At 44.1% G+C, this 15,731-nt stretch overlaps 1 protein-coding gene across 4 annotated transcripts; it reads right to left on the minus strand.

Moving 5' to 3' along the window:
- Nucleotides 1-210: 210 nt before the first annotated feature.
- LOC105021463 (zinc finger protein Aiolos) lies at nt 211-14,836 on the minus strand. Of its 4 annotated transcripts, XM_034294345.1 has the most exons (11): nt 14,701-14,828; nt 14,512-14,568; nt 13,302-13,366; nt 12,083-13,089; nt 11,298-11,362; nt 10,978-11,121; nt 9,369-9,740; nt 8,666-8,833; nt 6,029-6,145; nt 5,038-5,157; nt 211-1,827 (listed from the first exon to the last, which is right to left on the minus strand). In XM_034294345.1, exons 5-11 carry the CDS (start codon nt 11,347-11,349, stop codon nt 1,178-1,180), a joined length of 1,623 nt encoding a protein of 540 aa, XP_034150236.1. In that variant the 5' UTR covers nt 11,350-11,362; nt 12,083-13,089; nt 13,302-13,366; nt 14,512-14,568; nt 14,701-14,828; the 3' UTR covers nt 211-1,177. The 4 variants fall into 4 exon arrangements, with proteins under 4 accessions (XP_034150236.1, XP_034150235.1, XP_034150237.1 ...); XM_034294344.1 differs by having other exon boundaries at nt 12,083-13,366; nt 14,701-14,836; XM_034294346.1 differs by having other exon boundaries at nt 12,136-13,366.
- Between the last annotated feature and the right edge of the window lie 895 nt (nt 14,837-15,731).

Consider the following 15,731-nt stretch of genomic DNA (forward strand, 5'->3'; position numbering starts at 1 on the left):
AGGGGAGTGTACTGTGAAGTGATGGCTTATTTCGAAGATGTGAATTGCACTTCTCAAACCACAGCCTAAAACGAGGCATGTGACCTTTGAGATCGTAAGGAGAGATTTTTTTTATGTGCACATACAGTAAACTGTACAATACACTGAAGGTGTTGTTTTCTAGAGCTACTTCTTTCACTAGGTACAGTCCACACACACAATTGAATAGACTATCTTTAGTATGTATTTATTTTCATTCCTCGTCATAGGAAAACAAATGTACAGCAGACAGTCAGTCAATGTAAAACATACTTAGTACAAGGACAGTTGGGTACAATATATTATACAGCAGCAGACATGGCCAAGGTTAAGCCAAATATCGAATGCCTATTTCCACAACTTTGTTGAAGCCAGTCACCAAAAGAATATTCCTGAAATGTTTTGGGTTGAAAAGTTATTGTAGGTTTAGTGAATAATAATCAAATGTACCCCATAAAAACAACCTAATTCAGATGGAGAATATAACAAGACAAGCATCCACTTTTAAAAATTTGTAATTTATATATCATAAATAATTTTTTCTGCTTGAGCCGAGGCGTAAGGTATCAAGGAGTGGAAATGCTACATTTTTGTGTGTGTGTGTGTGTGTGTGTGTGTGTGTGTGTGTGTGTGTGTGTGTGTGTGTGTGTAAGAGATAATACTGGTGTTGATAATAAAAAGAACAAATAGAAAACCTCAGACATACTTAAACGTGTCCATGCATTTGCATTATTACCATATTTATTATTATTATTACTGCTATTTTTACCATATTAATTCTTATTACAATACTATCAAAGTTTGAATGTGTCTGTGTGTGTGGGCGGGTGGGAGGCCAGCCCCTGAAATACCAGTCCCTCGTGTCACACCTGAGCTGCCTCAGGTATTGGTCCAGAGTCTAGGAGGCATACACAGCCCGGCCACATGGGAACGTTAGCCTACGTAAGATGAGAGCAACAAGGATTGCTATCCTCCGCTCCATGTCAGTGGTCGTAGGCAGCCCTGCTGCGTGGAGAGGAAGATGGTACTTATATGATTGGGTGTCAATTCACTTAAAGTGATTTGTACTGTTCAAATCTTATTTAGATTTAAATTTGGTTTGTTGAATCAAATAAAGCATTTTGAAATGCGTGCGTGTTCCCGTTTGCACGCACGGGCTCTATTTCAACTCCAGACGGTGCTCCCCACGCGCAATGTGCGAGGAGAACTCGTAGCGGTCCTGGCTGCGGTGGCCACACACGTTGCACTCCAGCGGGTCGCGGAAGCCGTGGCAGCCCATGTGGATGGTGAACATGACGTAGTCCAGGAACAACACCCTGCAGTGATCACAGGGATACACGGCCCCTGAACCCCCCTCCCCCTCGCCCCTGACCACCCGGAGGGCCTCCAGGGGAGGCATGGGGTGTGGATGGGCTGGAGCGTGGGGATGTGAGAGGCCGTTGTGCGGGCCAGGCCCCAGTAGCTGCCCCAGGTTGTATAGGAGAGGCTGGGAGTGCTGGACCCGGTCGGAGTGGATTGAGTCCAGGCTGTGGTGAGCCTGGCCGGGCCGGGGCAGGTAGGCGACGACGGTGCTTTGCGGCTGCTCAAGCTTGTGGCCGTTGGTGAGGGTCCGAGAGCTCACGTCGGTTCGGGTCAGGGAGACAGGGTAGGCCCGGTGGGGGGAGGCGGAGTCGCTGTCCCGGCCTGTGTAGAAGGCCTGGTGGTTGTGGTGGCTCTCCGGGCCTGGGGAGGCGAGACTGGTGTCCATGACGTCAGAGCGGTGGATCAGTTCCCTGTTGAAGCTCAGGTCCAGACAGACGCCGTTGTCCCCTGAATCACCCACACAGGGAAACACACTTCAGCACTCAGCATGATGTAGGAGCACACAGCCAGAAATATTAACACTGACACAATGTACTGCAAATGGCCGTGTGTGTGCGCGCACGGATATATACATATACAACTGACAAGAGTAACTATTTCAGTCTCTGATTAAAAGCCATAGATATACGATATAGCTAGCTCCTTTAACCACATTATAGCTAGCTCCTCTAACCAAACTGAGCCCAGACAGCAGAAGAGTGAACTTGGCCACACTTTAAACAAAAATAAATGTAAAATGAAAAAGCAGTCTGTACACTGGAAATCTTGATAGCCAAGCTAACACTGCATCTGTTGCAAGAATGCTGGTGAGCAAGCGCGCAACAAGCTAACCGTAACAATAGATATGTAGAGTTGTGCGCCTGACCGTGGCTGCAGATAGAGGAGTTTCCTGCCACAGACAGAGACAACAGACAGGGTGTGAGAGGACAGAGGACCCGTGTCCTGAACGGCGCACCGCCCCCTTTGTAGGGCACTTCCTTTGGCGGGAGCCTGGGCCCAAAAAGGAGCCCGCGGTGTAGGGCGACATTTGGAACCCGGCGGTAGTGACAAGAAGGCGCCTCAGGCTCCCCTTTGCTGCAGCTGCTCGCTGCTCCACCGCAGGAGGAGACGAAGGCACCTGCTCACGTTTGGCGCCCTCGCCTGTTTTTCAACTCTGCGGTCGAGCACATTACTTCTCTTTTCCTCCTGTGGTTGTCATATTGAAAGATTTCAGTTCATCTGTCGAGGGCGATGGCTGACAGGAGGATCCCATTAACCCGGCCGCTCGCTGTTTCCCTGCAGCGGCTCGTTTCTGAAACTATGATAAGTGGAGACGTTTGACAAGAAAGGGTGACCTGGGAGTGGGAAATGAGTAGACACCTCACCGTGGTTTGAGAAGTCACCGTGACGGTGACGAGCCACTCATTTACAGAAACGGACCATTTAAAACACTCAGCATTGGCGGAGTAGAAGTTTCAATGAAGCGCTACTACTGGTTGTTTACACTCAGTTGGTGTGCGGCAGCTTCAGTGTGCAGAATGCATGCACATCTACCCCTTGATTGCTTCATGTTATTGAGATCCGGTTCCTATCTGTGGTGTACCATACCTACCTAACACATTTATCGACCTGTGAAAATAGGGCAGTGGTCTACCACGTCATGGCCTGGAGCAGCAGATGAGGCCAGAGCACCGGCCCCCGAAATCCTGCTTGGCAAGCAAAGCGAGGGGGGGGGCAGCAGAACTGCACAGATAGAGGGACTGATAGAGAAACACACACAGACAGACAGACAAGTAGCTCAGGCAGTTTTGTTTTCTTAAAAAAACATTTCATCATTGAAACGCACAGTTGTTGTAGTTACATGCAACTCTCAGTGAATAAACAGTAATGAAAGCAGCAGCACCAGGAACCAGTAGCGAAGAGTTGGAATACAGTCCAAATTTCAGAGGTGCACCAATCAAGGACCCTTATTATACAGACATAGGATAAAAGCTACGCAATTTCTCCAAAGAATAAGCAAATCACAATCATTAGTTCAGCTATACAAGTGGTAATCAAATCAAAATTGAATAAAATATGTTGTTTAAAATGATTATGCCAAAATGTTGCATTGCATTATGTCGAGTTACTTCACAGATACAGTACCAATGCACACACCCCACACAGACATTTACCATGCCTTCAGGAAAGTATTCAGAACCCTTCACTTTCTCCACCTATTATAGTGTTATAGACTGGATTATAATTTCTTGAATTATAGCTTTTTTGCCATCAATCTACACAAAATACCCCAAAATAACATTGATATGTATTACTTCAAAATTTTTATTTTTAAAGATGAAACATCTCATGTATAGGAGTCTTGACAACCTTTGCCCGACTCCCCAGATTCATTCTGTGTCCTTGGATCACGCTTCAAATGTATCTGCGGCAAATTCTATTGATTCAACATGATTTAGGAACACACGCCTGCCCATGTAAGACCCCACACATCACACTGCATATCAGAGAAAAAAACTGGAAGTCCAAGGAACTGTGTCAAGAATTGTGTCGAGGCATAAATCTGGGGGAAATTATAAAAAATAAAAAAAAGTATTTAAAGTTCCCAGGAGCACAGCGGGCTCCATCATGGTGAAATGGAAGAAGTTTGGAACCACCCAGACTCTTCCTAGAGCTGTCCGTCCAGCCAAACTAAGTGCACACAGCCAAGATAACACTGGAGTGGCTTTGGGACAAGTCTGGGAATGTCCTTGAGAGGCCCAGCCAAAGCCCATACATGAACCCCATTGAACATCTGTGGGGAGACCTGAGCATTGCAGTTTACTGATGCTGTCCTTCCACTCTGACAGAGCTTGAGAGGATCTACAAGGAAGAATTGGGACAATGGCCAAAATCCAGGTGTGCAAAGACTCAAAGCTGGTAGAGGCATACCCAAGAAGACTCAAAGCTAGTAGAATAATAGCCAAAAAACACTCAAAGCTGGTAGAGGCATAGCCAATAAACACTCAAGGCTGGTAGAGGCATAGCCAATAAGACTCAAAGCTGGTAGAATAATAGCCAAGAAGATGCAAAGCTGGTTGAGGCATAGCCAATAAACACTCAAAGCTAGTAGAGGCATAGCCAATAAGACTCACAGCTGAGATTGCTGCGGAAGGTGCTTTGACAAACAATTAAATAAATAATGCTAATAATAAGTACATTAGATAAAGCCATTTTTAATTTTCAATAAATTGGCACAAGTTTCTAAAAACATGTTTTTGCTTTGTCATTATGGGGTATTGGGTGTAGATATAAGGCAAACCAAATAAAAGTAATACATTCTAATTTAGTCCATAACATAGGCAAAGGTGCAGAAAGACGGGGTCTGAAGACGGAATGAAAAGGCACTGTACATCAACATACACATGGACATATTACACAGGCATAAATATATACTGCTTTGTTGTTACTATGCTGATGCCAGGGTCTTATTCAAGTCTGAACGTTTTACTTTTCTTATTTCACTATTATTTCATTATTCTGTTTCAAACGAAGGTCACGGGTTATATATGAGTTCAAAAGAACATTAAGAAACATCAGTTTTACCACCCACATATTCCCATGTCTAGTTAACCCTTCCAACTTCACTACCTGCAAGATAGCATAACTGAATGTGGTGATCAGTCAACCTGGTCTTACCAGTGAACTTCTGTGGCATGGAGCTCTTGCGTTTGGCCACGTTGCTGGCCAGCCTATCCAGTAGCAGAGCGCGCTCCGTGCCCACGTGTGTCGTCCTGGACACGTGGGTGTCCTCACCGGCTTAGAGATAAAGGGAGAGAGACAGAGATGAAGAGATTGAGAAAGAGCCAAAGAGACACAGTGGGAGATAGTCAGAGAGAGAGAAAGGCCTGTCACCAGCAGAGAGAAAGAATGTGTGCCAGCACAGTACTGCAAGTGATATATGTCTCATGCCTTTGAGGTTAAGAAATGTATTTATTTTCATGAACAAAACAACTTTAAAAATGAAACTCACACTAAGAGGAACCAACGAGAAAAAACCCGATTCCAGCCAAGATAACGAGCCCCGGTGACCTCACTTCCTGGTGTTTTGCTTCATCGACTAGCGAGGCTTGCAGGAGGAGGAACACGCAGGGCCGAGGATGTGCTTCCTCGCCACACACGCTGTCTCTTTGACATTCAGCTGACCACGGAATAACAGAGTGTCGTCTGTGTCGCAACTGTCCTTGGCCGTCCACCACGGCAGACGAGCAGAATTCACCGGGTGCGAAGCCAGATCGAGGCGCCCAAAATATTTGTCCTACATCTCTGACTTCCCCTCTGCTGCTACTGCTACAAATAAAGTGTGCCTAATATGCAACGGCTCCTACCACAGCAGCCACAACCTATTTAGCGCCATTGTGGGGGGGGGGGGGGTCACTAACTCATGAAGATGGACTGAATGCATGGAAGCTGCGCAACCCCTGCAGTCGTGTGCACGCATTTATAGGTGCATGCATGTATGCGAGTGCACGGAAATGTAAGCACACATCCGAATGTGCATTCAAAGGCCTGGGAGTGTTGTGTGTTAAGGTCTGTGTGTTTCGCGTCTGTAAACTTTGTGTGCACGCGCGTGCGTGCGTGCGTGTGTGTGGAAACAGAGGATGTGTGTGAGTGTTCGAGGGCCTCTCACCTCTCTCGGGGTTGCCTTTGTTCTGGATGTAAACATGGCATCTCTCCCGGTGCTCTTCGAGGGAGCTGCGCTGCTTGTAGCTGCGACCGCAGTGGCTGCACTTGTAGGGCTTCTCTACTGCGGGAGAGGAGAGGGTCAGTTGAAAAGAGGCCACATCGTGCTGCGCGACACGCTGTCGTTTAATAATGCGGTCACTATTTTCTCTCTTTGAGAACCTCCTTTGAATAACATCCATGGGCGGCCCCACTCGACGAGTTCTGAAACTCAGTAGACAGGTTCTAGGTTTCTCACAGGTTTTGTGTCAAGTGTGCATATTAGTCACCTTCAGAATCTTTGGCACCGCTGATGAGTAAGCAAAAAAAACACGAATGGATAAAGGTTTTTGTACTTGCAACCCCTCCTTGCAAGGATAATGACACTGAGCATGGTCCTATAATTCTTCATGAGGTTGGGGAAGTCGTTGTATGGGGTCCATTCCTCCATACACACAGACTAATTTCAGATCCTTCAGACGATTCGGTATGTGCTAACGGACTACCCTTTCTAATTCAAACCACAGGTTTTCAGTAGGACTCCTAAGGACTCCTAAGAAGTGAATTTTTGCTGAGACATATTTGGTGATTTTGTTTTTAACTAAGCATTTCTGCTTGGTGTCAATGAATTGCGGCAACATCAACTTGTTGCCACGTTGCAGCTTCCTTGCAAAGGCAACCGGTTATTCTGCTAAAAGATCCTGAAACCCGGTGCAATTCATGTTGCCGTTTGTCTTATAAAGGGCAGACACAATGGCAGCAAGATAGGCACCTAAATGCATTCTCATTTCAAAGACAAACAAACTATTGGTATGCACGGCTAAAGGTCTTTATGTTCAGGTACACTGACAAAAGCACACGCTCCAAGTGCCAATGTGTTTGCTGTAGTTTGATGACATGAACATCAAGCTCTTTTACAATTTATACATGGTTTTGGCGTTGAAATTAGAAGAGTATATTATCAGTATAAAGCCCCACACCTAATGTAAAGTATGGTGGTGAACTTTTAATGTCATGGAGCTTCAATTGGCTTCAAATGGTCCTGGGCTTATGTTAAGATCAACCGCATTATGAACTTTACCCAGTACCAAGACATTTTGGACCAAATCCTGGTTTTGTCCGCCAGGACGCTGAAATGTGATTAAAGCCAAGCATCAAAATACACAAAAGAAACGGTTAACTGACCAAAAAGATTTTGCAAACGCCTTAAGTCTACGGCCTTGAATGCCAATAAAAACCGGTGGTTTAAATTGAAGATGGCAGACTGAAGGATGTCAAAGATCTGGAAGGATTCTGTGCTGAGGACTGGAAAATCTGTTACGTCTCATAAAGAATAAAAGAAAAGAAAAAAGCTCAGTGATGTTATCCATGCAAGGGAAAGTACTGAAACCAAGGGCGCCAAATCGATTTAACTCAATGTTTTGGGAAATAAACGTGTCAAGTTCAATACAGTATTTTACACACGTTGTAAAATGAACATATAGCATAGTTCATCACCTGCGTGGTTCCTGCCATACAGCCTTCCCTCATCTTGATCAAGGGGTGCCAATGGTTTGGAAGGTGTGCGTCAGTGTGCACAGGCGGATGCCGCCTGCATGTGCGTGTTCATCCTGCGCGCGTGTTTGTGTGTGGTCGTTATGTACACTGAGGGGCCAAAAGGGTATAATAGTGTACGAAAACTTTTGATGTTTTGGAAGGAAACTGGCACTTTTATTCACCAAAGTGGCATTTAACTGGTCACAAAGGATAGTCAGGACATAACTGATAGTCAGGACAAAACACAGCATCATCCCTATTTGAAAAATAAATTTGTTATCAAATCTAGACAGGCCCCATTTCCAGCACCCATCACTGCAACACCTTATCCTTGAGTAATCATGCTAAACTGCTAATTTGGTACTAGAAAATCACTTCCCATTGTATAAAACACGGATAAAAGCTATGTGGTTTGTTAAAAGAAGCTTAACATTGTCTTAGTTTTTGAGTTGCCAAAGTATCCAACAGATTGGCATGTCTTAAGATCAGTATTAGGTAAAAAATTTGAAGAATGAAGGTAATAAAATGCTTGAAACTGCCAAGAAACTGAAGATTACATACAAAGGTGTGCGCTACCGTCTTCAAAGACAAAGGACAATGGGCTTTAACAGAAAGAGATGTGGAAGACCCAGATATAACTAAATAAGAGGATATCAGTACATCACATATAGATGCCTCACATGTCCTCAGCTGACAGCTTCATTGAATTCTACCAAGCCAGACACATTTATGGCAAGTGCCACAGGAAGATTGGGGTGAAATGTCACCTGACAATCTGGACAAACTCACAGCTAGAACGCCAAGAATCTGCAAAGTGGTCATTGCAGCACAAGGAGGATCATTTGTTAAGAACACTTTGAAGTCGTTTTTAGACGTTCTCTCTTTTCTTTCCCCTTCCAAATTCTAATAGTAATTTTTCACATTATTAATGTCCTGGCCATACCACTGTGATCAGCTGAATGCCACCTTGTGTGATTAAAAGCACCAATTTCTTTCAATTAGAGCAAAACCTGTACATTTTGACAAACCCCCCCCCCCGTAAACACAGGTGATGCACAGACGGCAGTACTTGAGTGGGTGCGCAGGTGTCCACTGAGGGCGTCCCGTCTGCGGCAAGCATAGCTGCACATGGGGCACTTGAAGGGCTTCTCCCCAGAATGCAGTTTGATGTGGCGAAGCAGGTTTCCTTTCTGTGTGAAGGAGGCCCCGCACTGGCTACAGTGGAACGGACGTTCACCTGGGTATGGGGCAGAACAGAGGAGTCACGGAGGAACTGTGTAAACACCGACTCTTCCAGTACCTAGAAAACACTACGTTATAAACTGGGTGGTTATGGCCTTGGCTGCTGATAGTGTAAAACCTCTGCATTTCCCGGCTACAAGCGGTTCCTTGCATAACCCTGGTTGTACATACCAAGCACAGGTTTTTTTTTTTATCCCCGTTTCTGCCGAGGCACTGTTTCCAAATCAATATAGCGTAGCTAATGTAGCAAACAAAGGGGTATATATTGCTCAGCGGAACGGTGGAGATAAAAACCATCTCTCAATCAAATTACCTGACAAATAAACTAGGGCAAGTCACAAAGGTGCATATGGCCTAAGTGTGTTAAAGGACCGTTCAAATGTAACAAACGGGTGCCAGTACATATTGAAACCTCCTGGAGTCACAGATCTCCCAATCAAACACCTTGACCTACTAAGGTTATCAATCCCACAATCGACAACGAGACGGCCACAAAACCCCCGCCGCGGTGGGTGTGGCTCGGCTCTCACCGGTGTGGCTGCGCTTGTGCACCAGCAGCACATTGATGCTGACGCAGGACAGGCCGCAGACGTCGCAGTTGAGCTTTCCAGCTGCGTGGCCACGGGATGCGGTCGAGTACGCCGACGGGGAGTCGGCGGCGTGGGCCTCCGGCAGGCCTGCGGTGTCGTACTTGGCATAATCCGCCAGAGACAGGTCCTGTGGTTCGTTGAGGGTTTCTCCCTCTTCCTCCCCTTCCCTGTCTTCGTCTCCATCTTCCTCATCCCTGTCCTGCTCCTCTTCGTCCTCCAGCTCGTTGTCTGGTTCACCTTCTTCTTCACTCTGGAGGTACTGATCCTCGCAGTTGTCATACTCCTCTCTCTCGGTTTTAACAGGGAAACCGTCTAGGGTGGAGGGAGAGAGCCGTGTTAAACGATGTTTCGTCCGTTGTTATTGGACGCAGGGACTCTGGAGCCAGTCGAGTAGCGCTGAACAAAACAGACTGGTCTGACTTCAGCTGAAAAATAACACTGTTAAGGACCAAAAGGATGCTATTTTGTGTGCTGCCAACACACAAAACTATTTTTTGCCAGCGTGTGAAAAGCTAAGGATTCTAAATGCAGTTTTCTAAAAAAGGAAACATGGAAGTAAAAAAAAGCTTGGCTCCACAGTACCAAGCGTCCTACAGACACTTATAGCAGTCACGTCCACTTCAACAATTCTCATTCAATGTGAGAATAGGACCTTTGAATATATTAACACAGCTTGTGTGGTAGGGCTAAATTAGGCCAAGGCAGAGTGTCAGATAGAGATTTAGGAGATGCGCCTGTAAGATAACAGCTAGACATTTCCGACGAATGTTCAGAAACCAGAACCAGGGCAAGAGAAGGCAGTGAAAATATCAGTTGACATAAAAGAAAAGCAAACAGCCATGCTTCGTCTTCTGAACAAACCCTCTACAACTAATATGATTCTGTGCCTTTCCCTTCAGTTTAGAAGCGTATCCCAGAAAACCGAACCGAAAAGCACACAACCAAAGCATAAAACAGTAACTGGCCCAAATCCCTACGAGCGTCCTACCCCAAAACCTGTGTGTTCACCCCAAGCCCTGTGAATGTATGCCATGTTTGCCCTGCAGTGTGCCGGCTCTGCTCCAAGCCCTTCAGTCTGTGAATCCTACAGCCGCCATTACGCAGACCCAGAGGCCTGAGCTCTGACCTTGCCGGGGGGGGGGGGGGGGGGGGGGGGTCAGCCAATCCATGTTCGAGTTGCACTCAATCCAGGAACCACGCCGTGGTCTCGGCGGTGGCAGGCGAGAAGCACTGTCTCACCTTTGTTCTCGGAGGCCATTGATGTAAACTTTGCACAGAGACCCTGAGGGTTACTATTTGTGCAAATGGCAATGAAACATAACGAAGGGCATGACCACTGGGAGACTATTTATTGCTGCACACCTTTTAACCCAGGCCGTATGGTGACAAAGACTGGTTAACACTCTGAAACTGCACCGACACACATCATGTGTGTCTGGAGGGCTTCTTGCCTGGCCTCTGTGTTAGGGCTTGGTGCAAACAGCCCTTAGGTTGGCGGAGTATACCGCATGGTTTAGGGACAAAGTTCTCATTAACACTTGTTTCGTACCTGTCATTTCCTTGTTTCCTGTGGGTTCTGTGCACTCCATTCTACTCTCTGAGGTCTTCTCTGGGGCCACCTCTTCCTCTCCTGTCTCCTCTCCTTCCTCCTCCTCCACTGCTGGCCTCTCACCTGCCACCGGGCTGCTCACTTCTGTAAGGAGTATCACCGTCTCAGTCTTTAAAACACATTCAACACATGCATCTCCAACCCTGAACTTTTGTGGGACAATAATTCATTAAAAACTAAATGTTTTATGGCCTTTGAAGCGGCACAATATCCCTTTCGCAAAGGCATGGTGTTCTACGTTAAAAGAGGCTGTCACCAACCCATTTCTCCGTCCTGCGATGACTTGAGATCTTGTTGTTCCTCTGTGTTCATCTTTAAAGATAGTCTGTGGTAATACATCACAACGGGGGGGGGGGGGGGGGGGGGGCATAAATCAACTTCTTATTGTAAAAATTTACATTTAACCCTGAAAGTTCTGTATCAGTAACAGTTTTTGAAAAACGATTCGGCATATTCCACTGGAATTTTCACTATTTAAACAGCAATGACGTTTACTATAAGATAAACTGAGTAAAAGACTGACATTTCGGTGAAAATAACAGCGAAAGAAATGTGGTAAAGTGTACACGCATGGTCCATCAACCTCAGCAGGTTATTCAAATAAAGAAGAAAAAAAATGACGTTCACTGAACATGCATTTCCTGCCAAGTTAGGCTAATGCAAATACAAAACTGCGAGACAAACAACTCTTTTGACAACGAAACGACAAAATGTTCAATTAAAATCCTATTTTGTCATCTGCAACAAAATACAAATTACCAGTGAATATGGCCTAAATAATAGCCTTGAAAAGTTAAACGCACTATTCTCTAATGGAATTGCACTTACGTCGGTTCGTAAAGAAACATTAAAGCTAATCGTTGATGCTTAAAATTACATTAACATAAGTTGTGTAGTTCATGTGTAGTTCTATAGAGCACCAACTTCAAATGGAACAATTTATACATTCGCGTAGACCTATACATATTCCTATTTCAAATTCCCACTAAAATAGTTGCAATTCAAGGAAGACCGTTGTTTTAGCAATCTGTCATAATTCTCCTACCTGTTTTTATATTCCACCTGAAATTACAGCGCTCAAGTGCCGTTTTAAATCACCTCTCTCTCCCGCGGTTCAGATTCCCTTCTCCGCCACTGGATCGCCTCGCGGTAAGGATATGCCAAAGTTAACGTCATACACTACACTTTGGAGACCGCCTTAAAGAAACAGGGACTGATTTATGTCATCACGAAGTGCAATTGACTGGCCTGTGTGAAGACATTTTTAAAAAGCACGCGCAAATAAACTGTTTAATTTTATGAATATGCATTGATGCATACATGGATATAGCATTATAACATAGATTATTAAGATCAATCAAAACGGCATAATAGTCTACAGTAGACCTATAAAGACGAGTCCTGGCGTACATGAGATACAAGTAGCCCATCTCGTGGCCAAGGAATAGTACTGCCTTAACTTCCATTTCATGCGTTTTAGTGTGGGTCCCTGCCAGTTGTTTAACTTAAGATTGGCCAGTTAGTTTAAACACTGGTTGCAGTAGTAGACCATGCCAAAGCATTGCTCTGTTGTCAATATAAATGTTTGTTTGATAACGGGTGCAATGTATAGTTACGCATTCAGGTGTTGTGGTCTAGTGGTTTCACTTGAAATACTGTCAAACCTAGACTTTCATTATGAAGAAATCATCTTTAAATGTTCCTGTTTGAAATGAGCATATTAATTCTATTTAAGCAATAAGGCATGAGGGGGTTTGGTATGTGGCCAATAAACATTTCTGGCCCAGAATATTGGCACCCTTGCTTGAAGTTAATTCAAATAATGAATCATTTTATTCAGAAAACTGTTAAAATCTTTTGGTATCCACATGTATTTCAAGCAAATGATTTCAAAGCAGTTTCAACTCGCTCCATCTGTTGCCAGCTCAATGAAAGAGGGTTGTAGGTAAGAGACCCAGGGGGACCCCACTGCTGAGAGACAGACACAAGCCAGCCAGGCTGCAATTTGCCAAAGCAGACCTGAACATGCCACAATCCATCTGGGAGAATGTCCTGTGGACAGATGGGACCAAATTAGAGCTGTTCGGTAAAGTACACCATCTCTATATTTACAGAAAAAATCATTGAAAGAAAGAAAACCTCCCCCACAGTCAAACATGGTGGAGGTACAGGGATGTTTTGGAGTTGCTTTACTGCCACTGAGTGCCTGGCGTCATGAAATCAGTTGAATTCCAAGACATTCTGAAGCACAATGTCAAACCCACTGTCAGAATACTGGGTCTCCATCCAAGGTCATGAGTCTTTCAGCAGGACATTGTAACCAAAACCACTGGAGAGATTTGGAGAGAGAATGAGAAAGAGAGAGTATGAGAGCGGGCTGGCCAGTAAAAGGACACTAGTTTGTAAGTTACAGATGGGTGACAAATTAAATGAAAAAATCTGAATAAATAAAAGGAGGAACATAACGAATGTAGATGCTTCCATGCAGGTGTACTGCATAATACAATTAAACAATTAACATCCCATCATGCTCTGTGGAACGTCTAAAAATGCTGAGCAGGCCTAGTTGACCTCGATTTTGGATCAAGACGGCAAGAGGAAATATCTAGATGACTTTGAAAGAGGGTTCATAATTCGGTCACTTCCAGGATGACAATGCCCTAATCCACAGGGCATGAGGGGTCACTGGTTTGAGGAGTATGAAAATGATGTGAATCACACAACCCTGTTTCTAAAAAAGTTGGGACGCTGTGTAAAATATTAAGAAAAACAGAACGCAATGATGTGCAAATCATTTAAACCCTATTTTCAATAGAAAATAGTACAAAGATGACATATCAAATGTTGAAACTGAGAAATGTTATTGTTTCTTGAAAAATATATGCCCACTTTTGAATTTGATGCCAGCAACAGTTTGAAAAACCCTGGGACAGGGACAGCAAGACTGGGAAAGTTGTGTAATGCAAAAAATATATAAAACTGGTGGAACATCTCACACCTAATCAGGTCAATTGGCAACAGGTCAGTAACATGACTGAGTATAAAAAGATCATCCCAGAGATGATGAGTCTGTCAGAAGTAAAGGTGGGGAGGGGTTCACCACTCAGTGAGGGGGGGGTCCCCACCAGAAAAACATAATTTAAAAATATATATATTTATAAGACTCTTAACCATCAATATTTACACAATCTGATATCACCATGTTGGTATTGTTCCTAAAACATCATAATTAATGTTGCTCCCGGAACATCAACTGACCTGTAGTTAGTTGGTTAACCCAGTCCAAAGACAGAATATTCCCCTGCCCCCCCCCCCTTTGACCTAACCCTAACCTCAGAGACACCTGTGCCTAAACCTAACCTTACCTGTGGTACCTTGTTGGTAGTGGTACCGACAACATTAATTATGATGTTGTCGGAACAACACATGGCAATATCAGATCGGTCATCAATATTTGTTCCTTTTCTCACTCACCTCCATGTCACCTGCTCTCCCTGCCCTGTTGGCATCCTCACGCCTTCTCTCTCATAACTTTGAACGCACCAGAGTGAACATGAAAGAAATATCGGTAAACAAGTTTCTTGCCATGATGTTCAGGAATGGATTACTAACCATTTCTCATCTGAATACCAATGATTATTCTAAAAATAAACATTGACTCACCTCTTGTACTACTGCATACTTATCATCTGCATTTAACTGATAGTAATCTTCTCACTGCTCTCAACTTTTCTGCACAAAAAACTGATGAATGTCAATGCCACCATTCCTCTTGTTCATGGTGACACTCACTGTGAATGAAAGTTGACTAATAAAACTGCTTGCACTTAAATCAAACAAACATTAATTATTCGATTTATCATAAGAAAAAACAGCTATAGAGTAAACTAAACGAAAATGTAATCAATGAAAAGGACTACTGTCTGCATAAATAACACATGTATCGCAACATAAATTATTGACACTTTACTCAGACTTTCTGTGGGCTTTCTGACATTTCTAACAAAATCATTAACGTAAGACATTAACGTTAGTTGAATACGCACACGAGCACCATTGTGTTGGTTGATTTATTTGCACTCGCAAATCGGCCCGTTTTCACCCAAAACTTTTGTAACACTCCATGCAATTACTTTAGCAAACAATTACAGTTCCAGCGCATTCAACGTGTTCACAATCGACAGGAAGATATACGTAACACTCATACTACATTTTAGTTTTAAACGTTTTAATACATTTGAAAGTAATAAGAGTATTCTTCGTAGGTTGTACCTACCAACAGCAATCGACAGATGGCTGGGGTACGGCAACAGCACTTGGACAAACCACACGCCGAACTGCAGTAAACCACAAAACTAGAACCGATAGTAATAATAACGGCAATTTGTTACGTTTAGTTATGATTATGTTTAAATTTGCTAATAATGATTTTTGACCGGCAGTGCATGGTTGCCTGTCGTAGCATAGCGCGTTTTTATCTTATTAATAATTTATATATCAATAAATGGGGGGGGGGGGCTTTTGAGCAACTCTGAATATTAAGGGGGATATGTCCTTCCAATAAATATTGTGATTACGGCCTTGGTTGAGACCCCAACACCTTAAATGATAAATAAAACATCGGAGGTTTGGGGGCTACAGTATGTAGTTGGAGGACCCATAGCAGTTTGGGGGACCTAGCTTCCAATTTGGCA

This window comes from Esox lucius, chromosome 9, assembly GCF_011004845.1.
Source record: "Esox lucius isolate fEsoLuc1 chromosome 9, fEsoLuc1.pri, whole genome shotgun sequence".
NCBI lineage: Eukaryota > Metazoa > Chordata > Actinopteri > Esociformes > Esocidae > Esox > Esox lucius.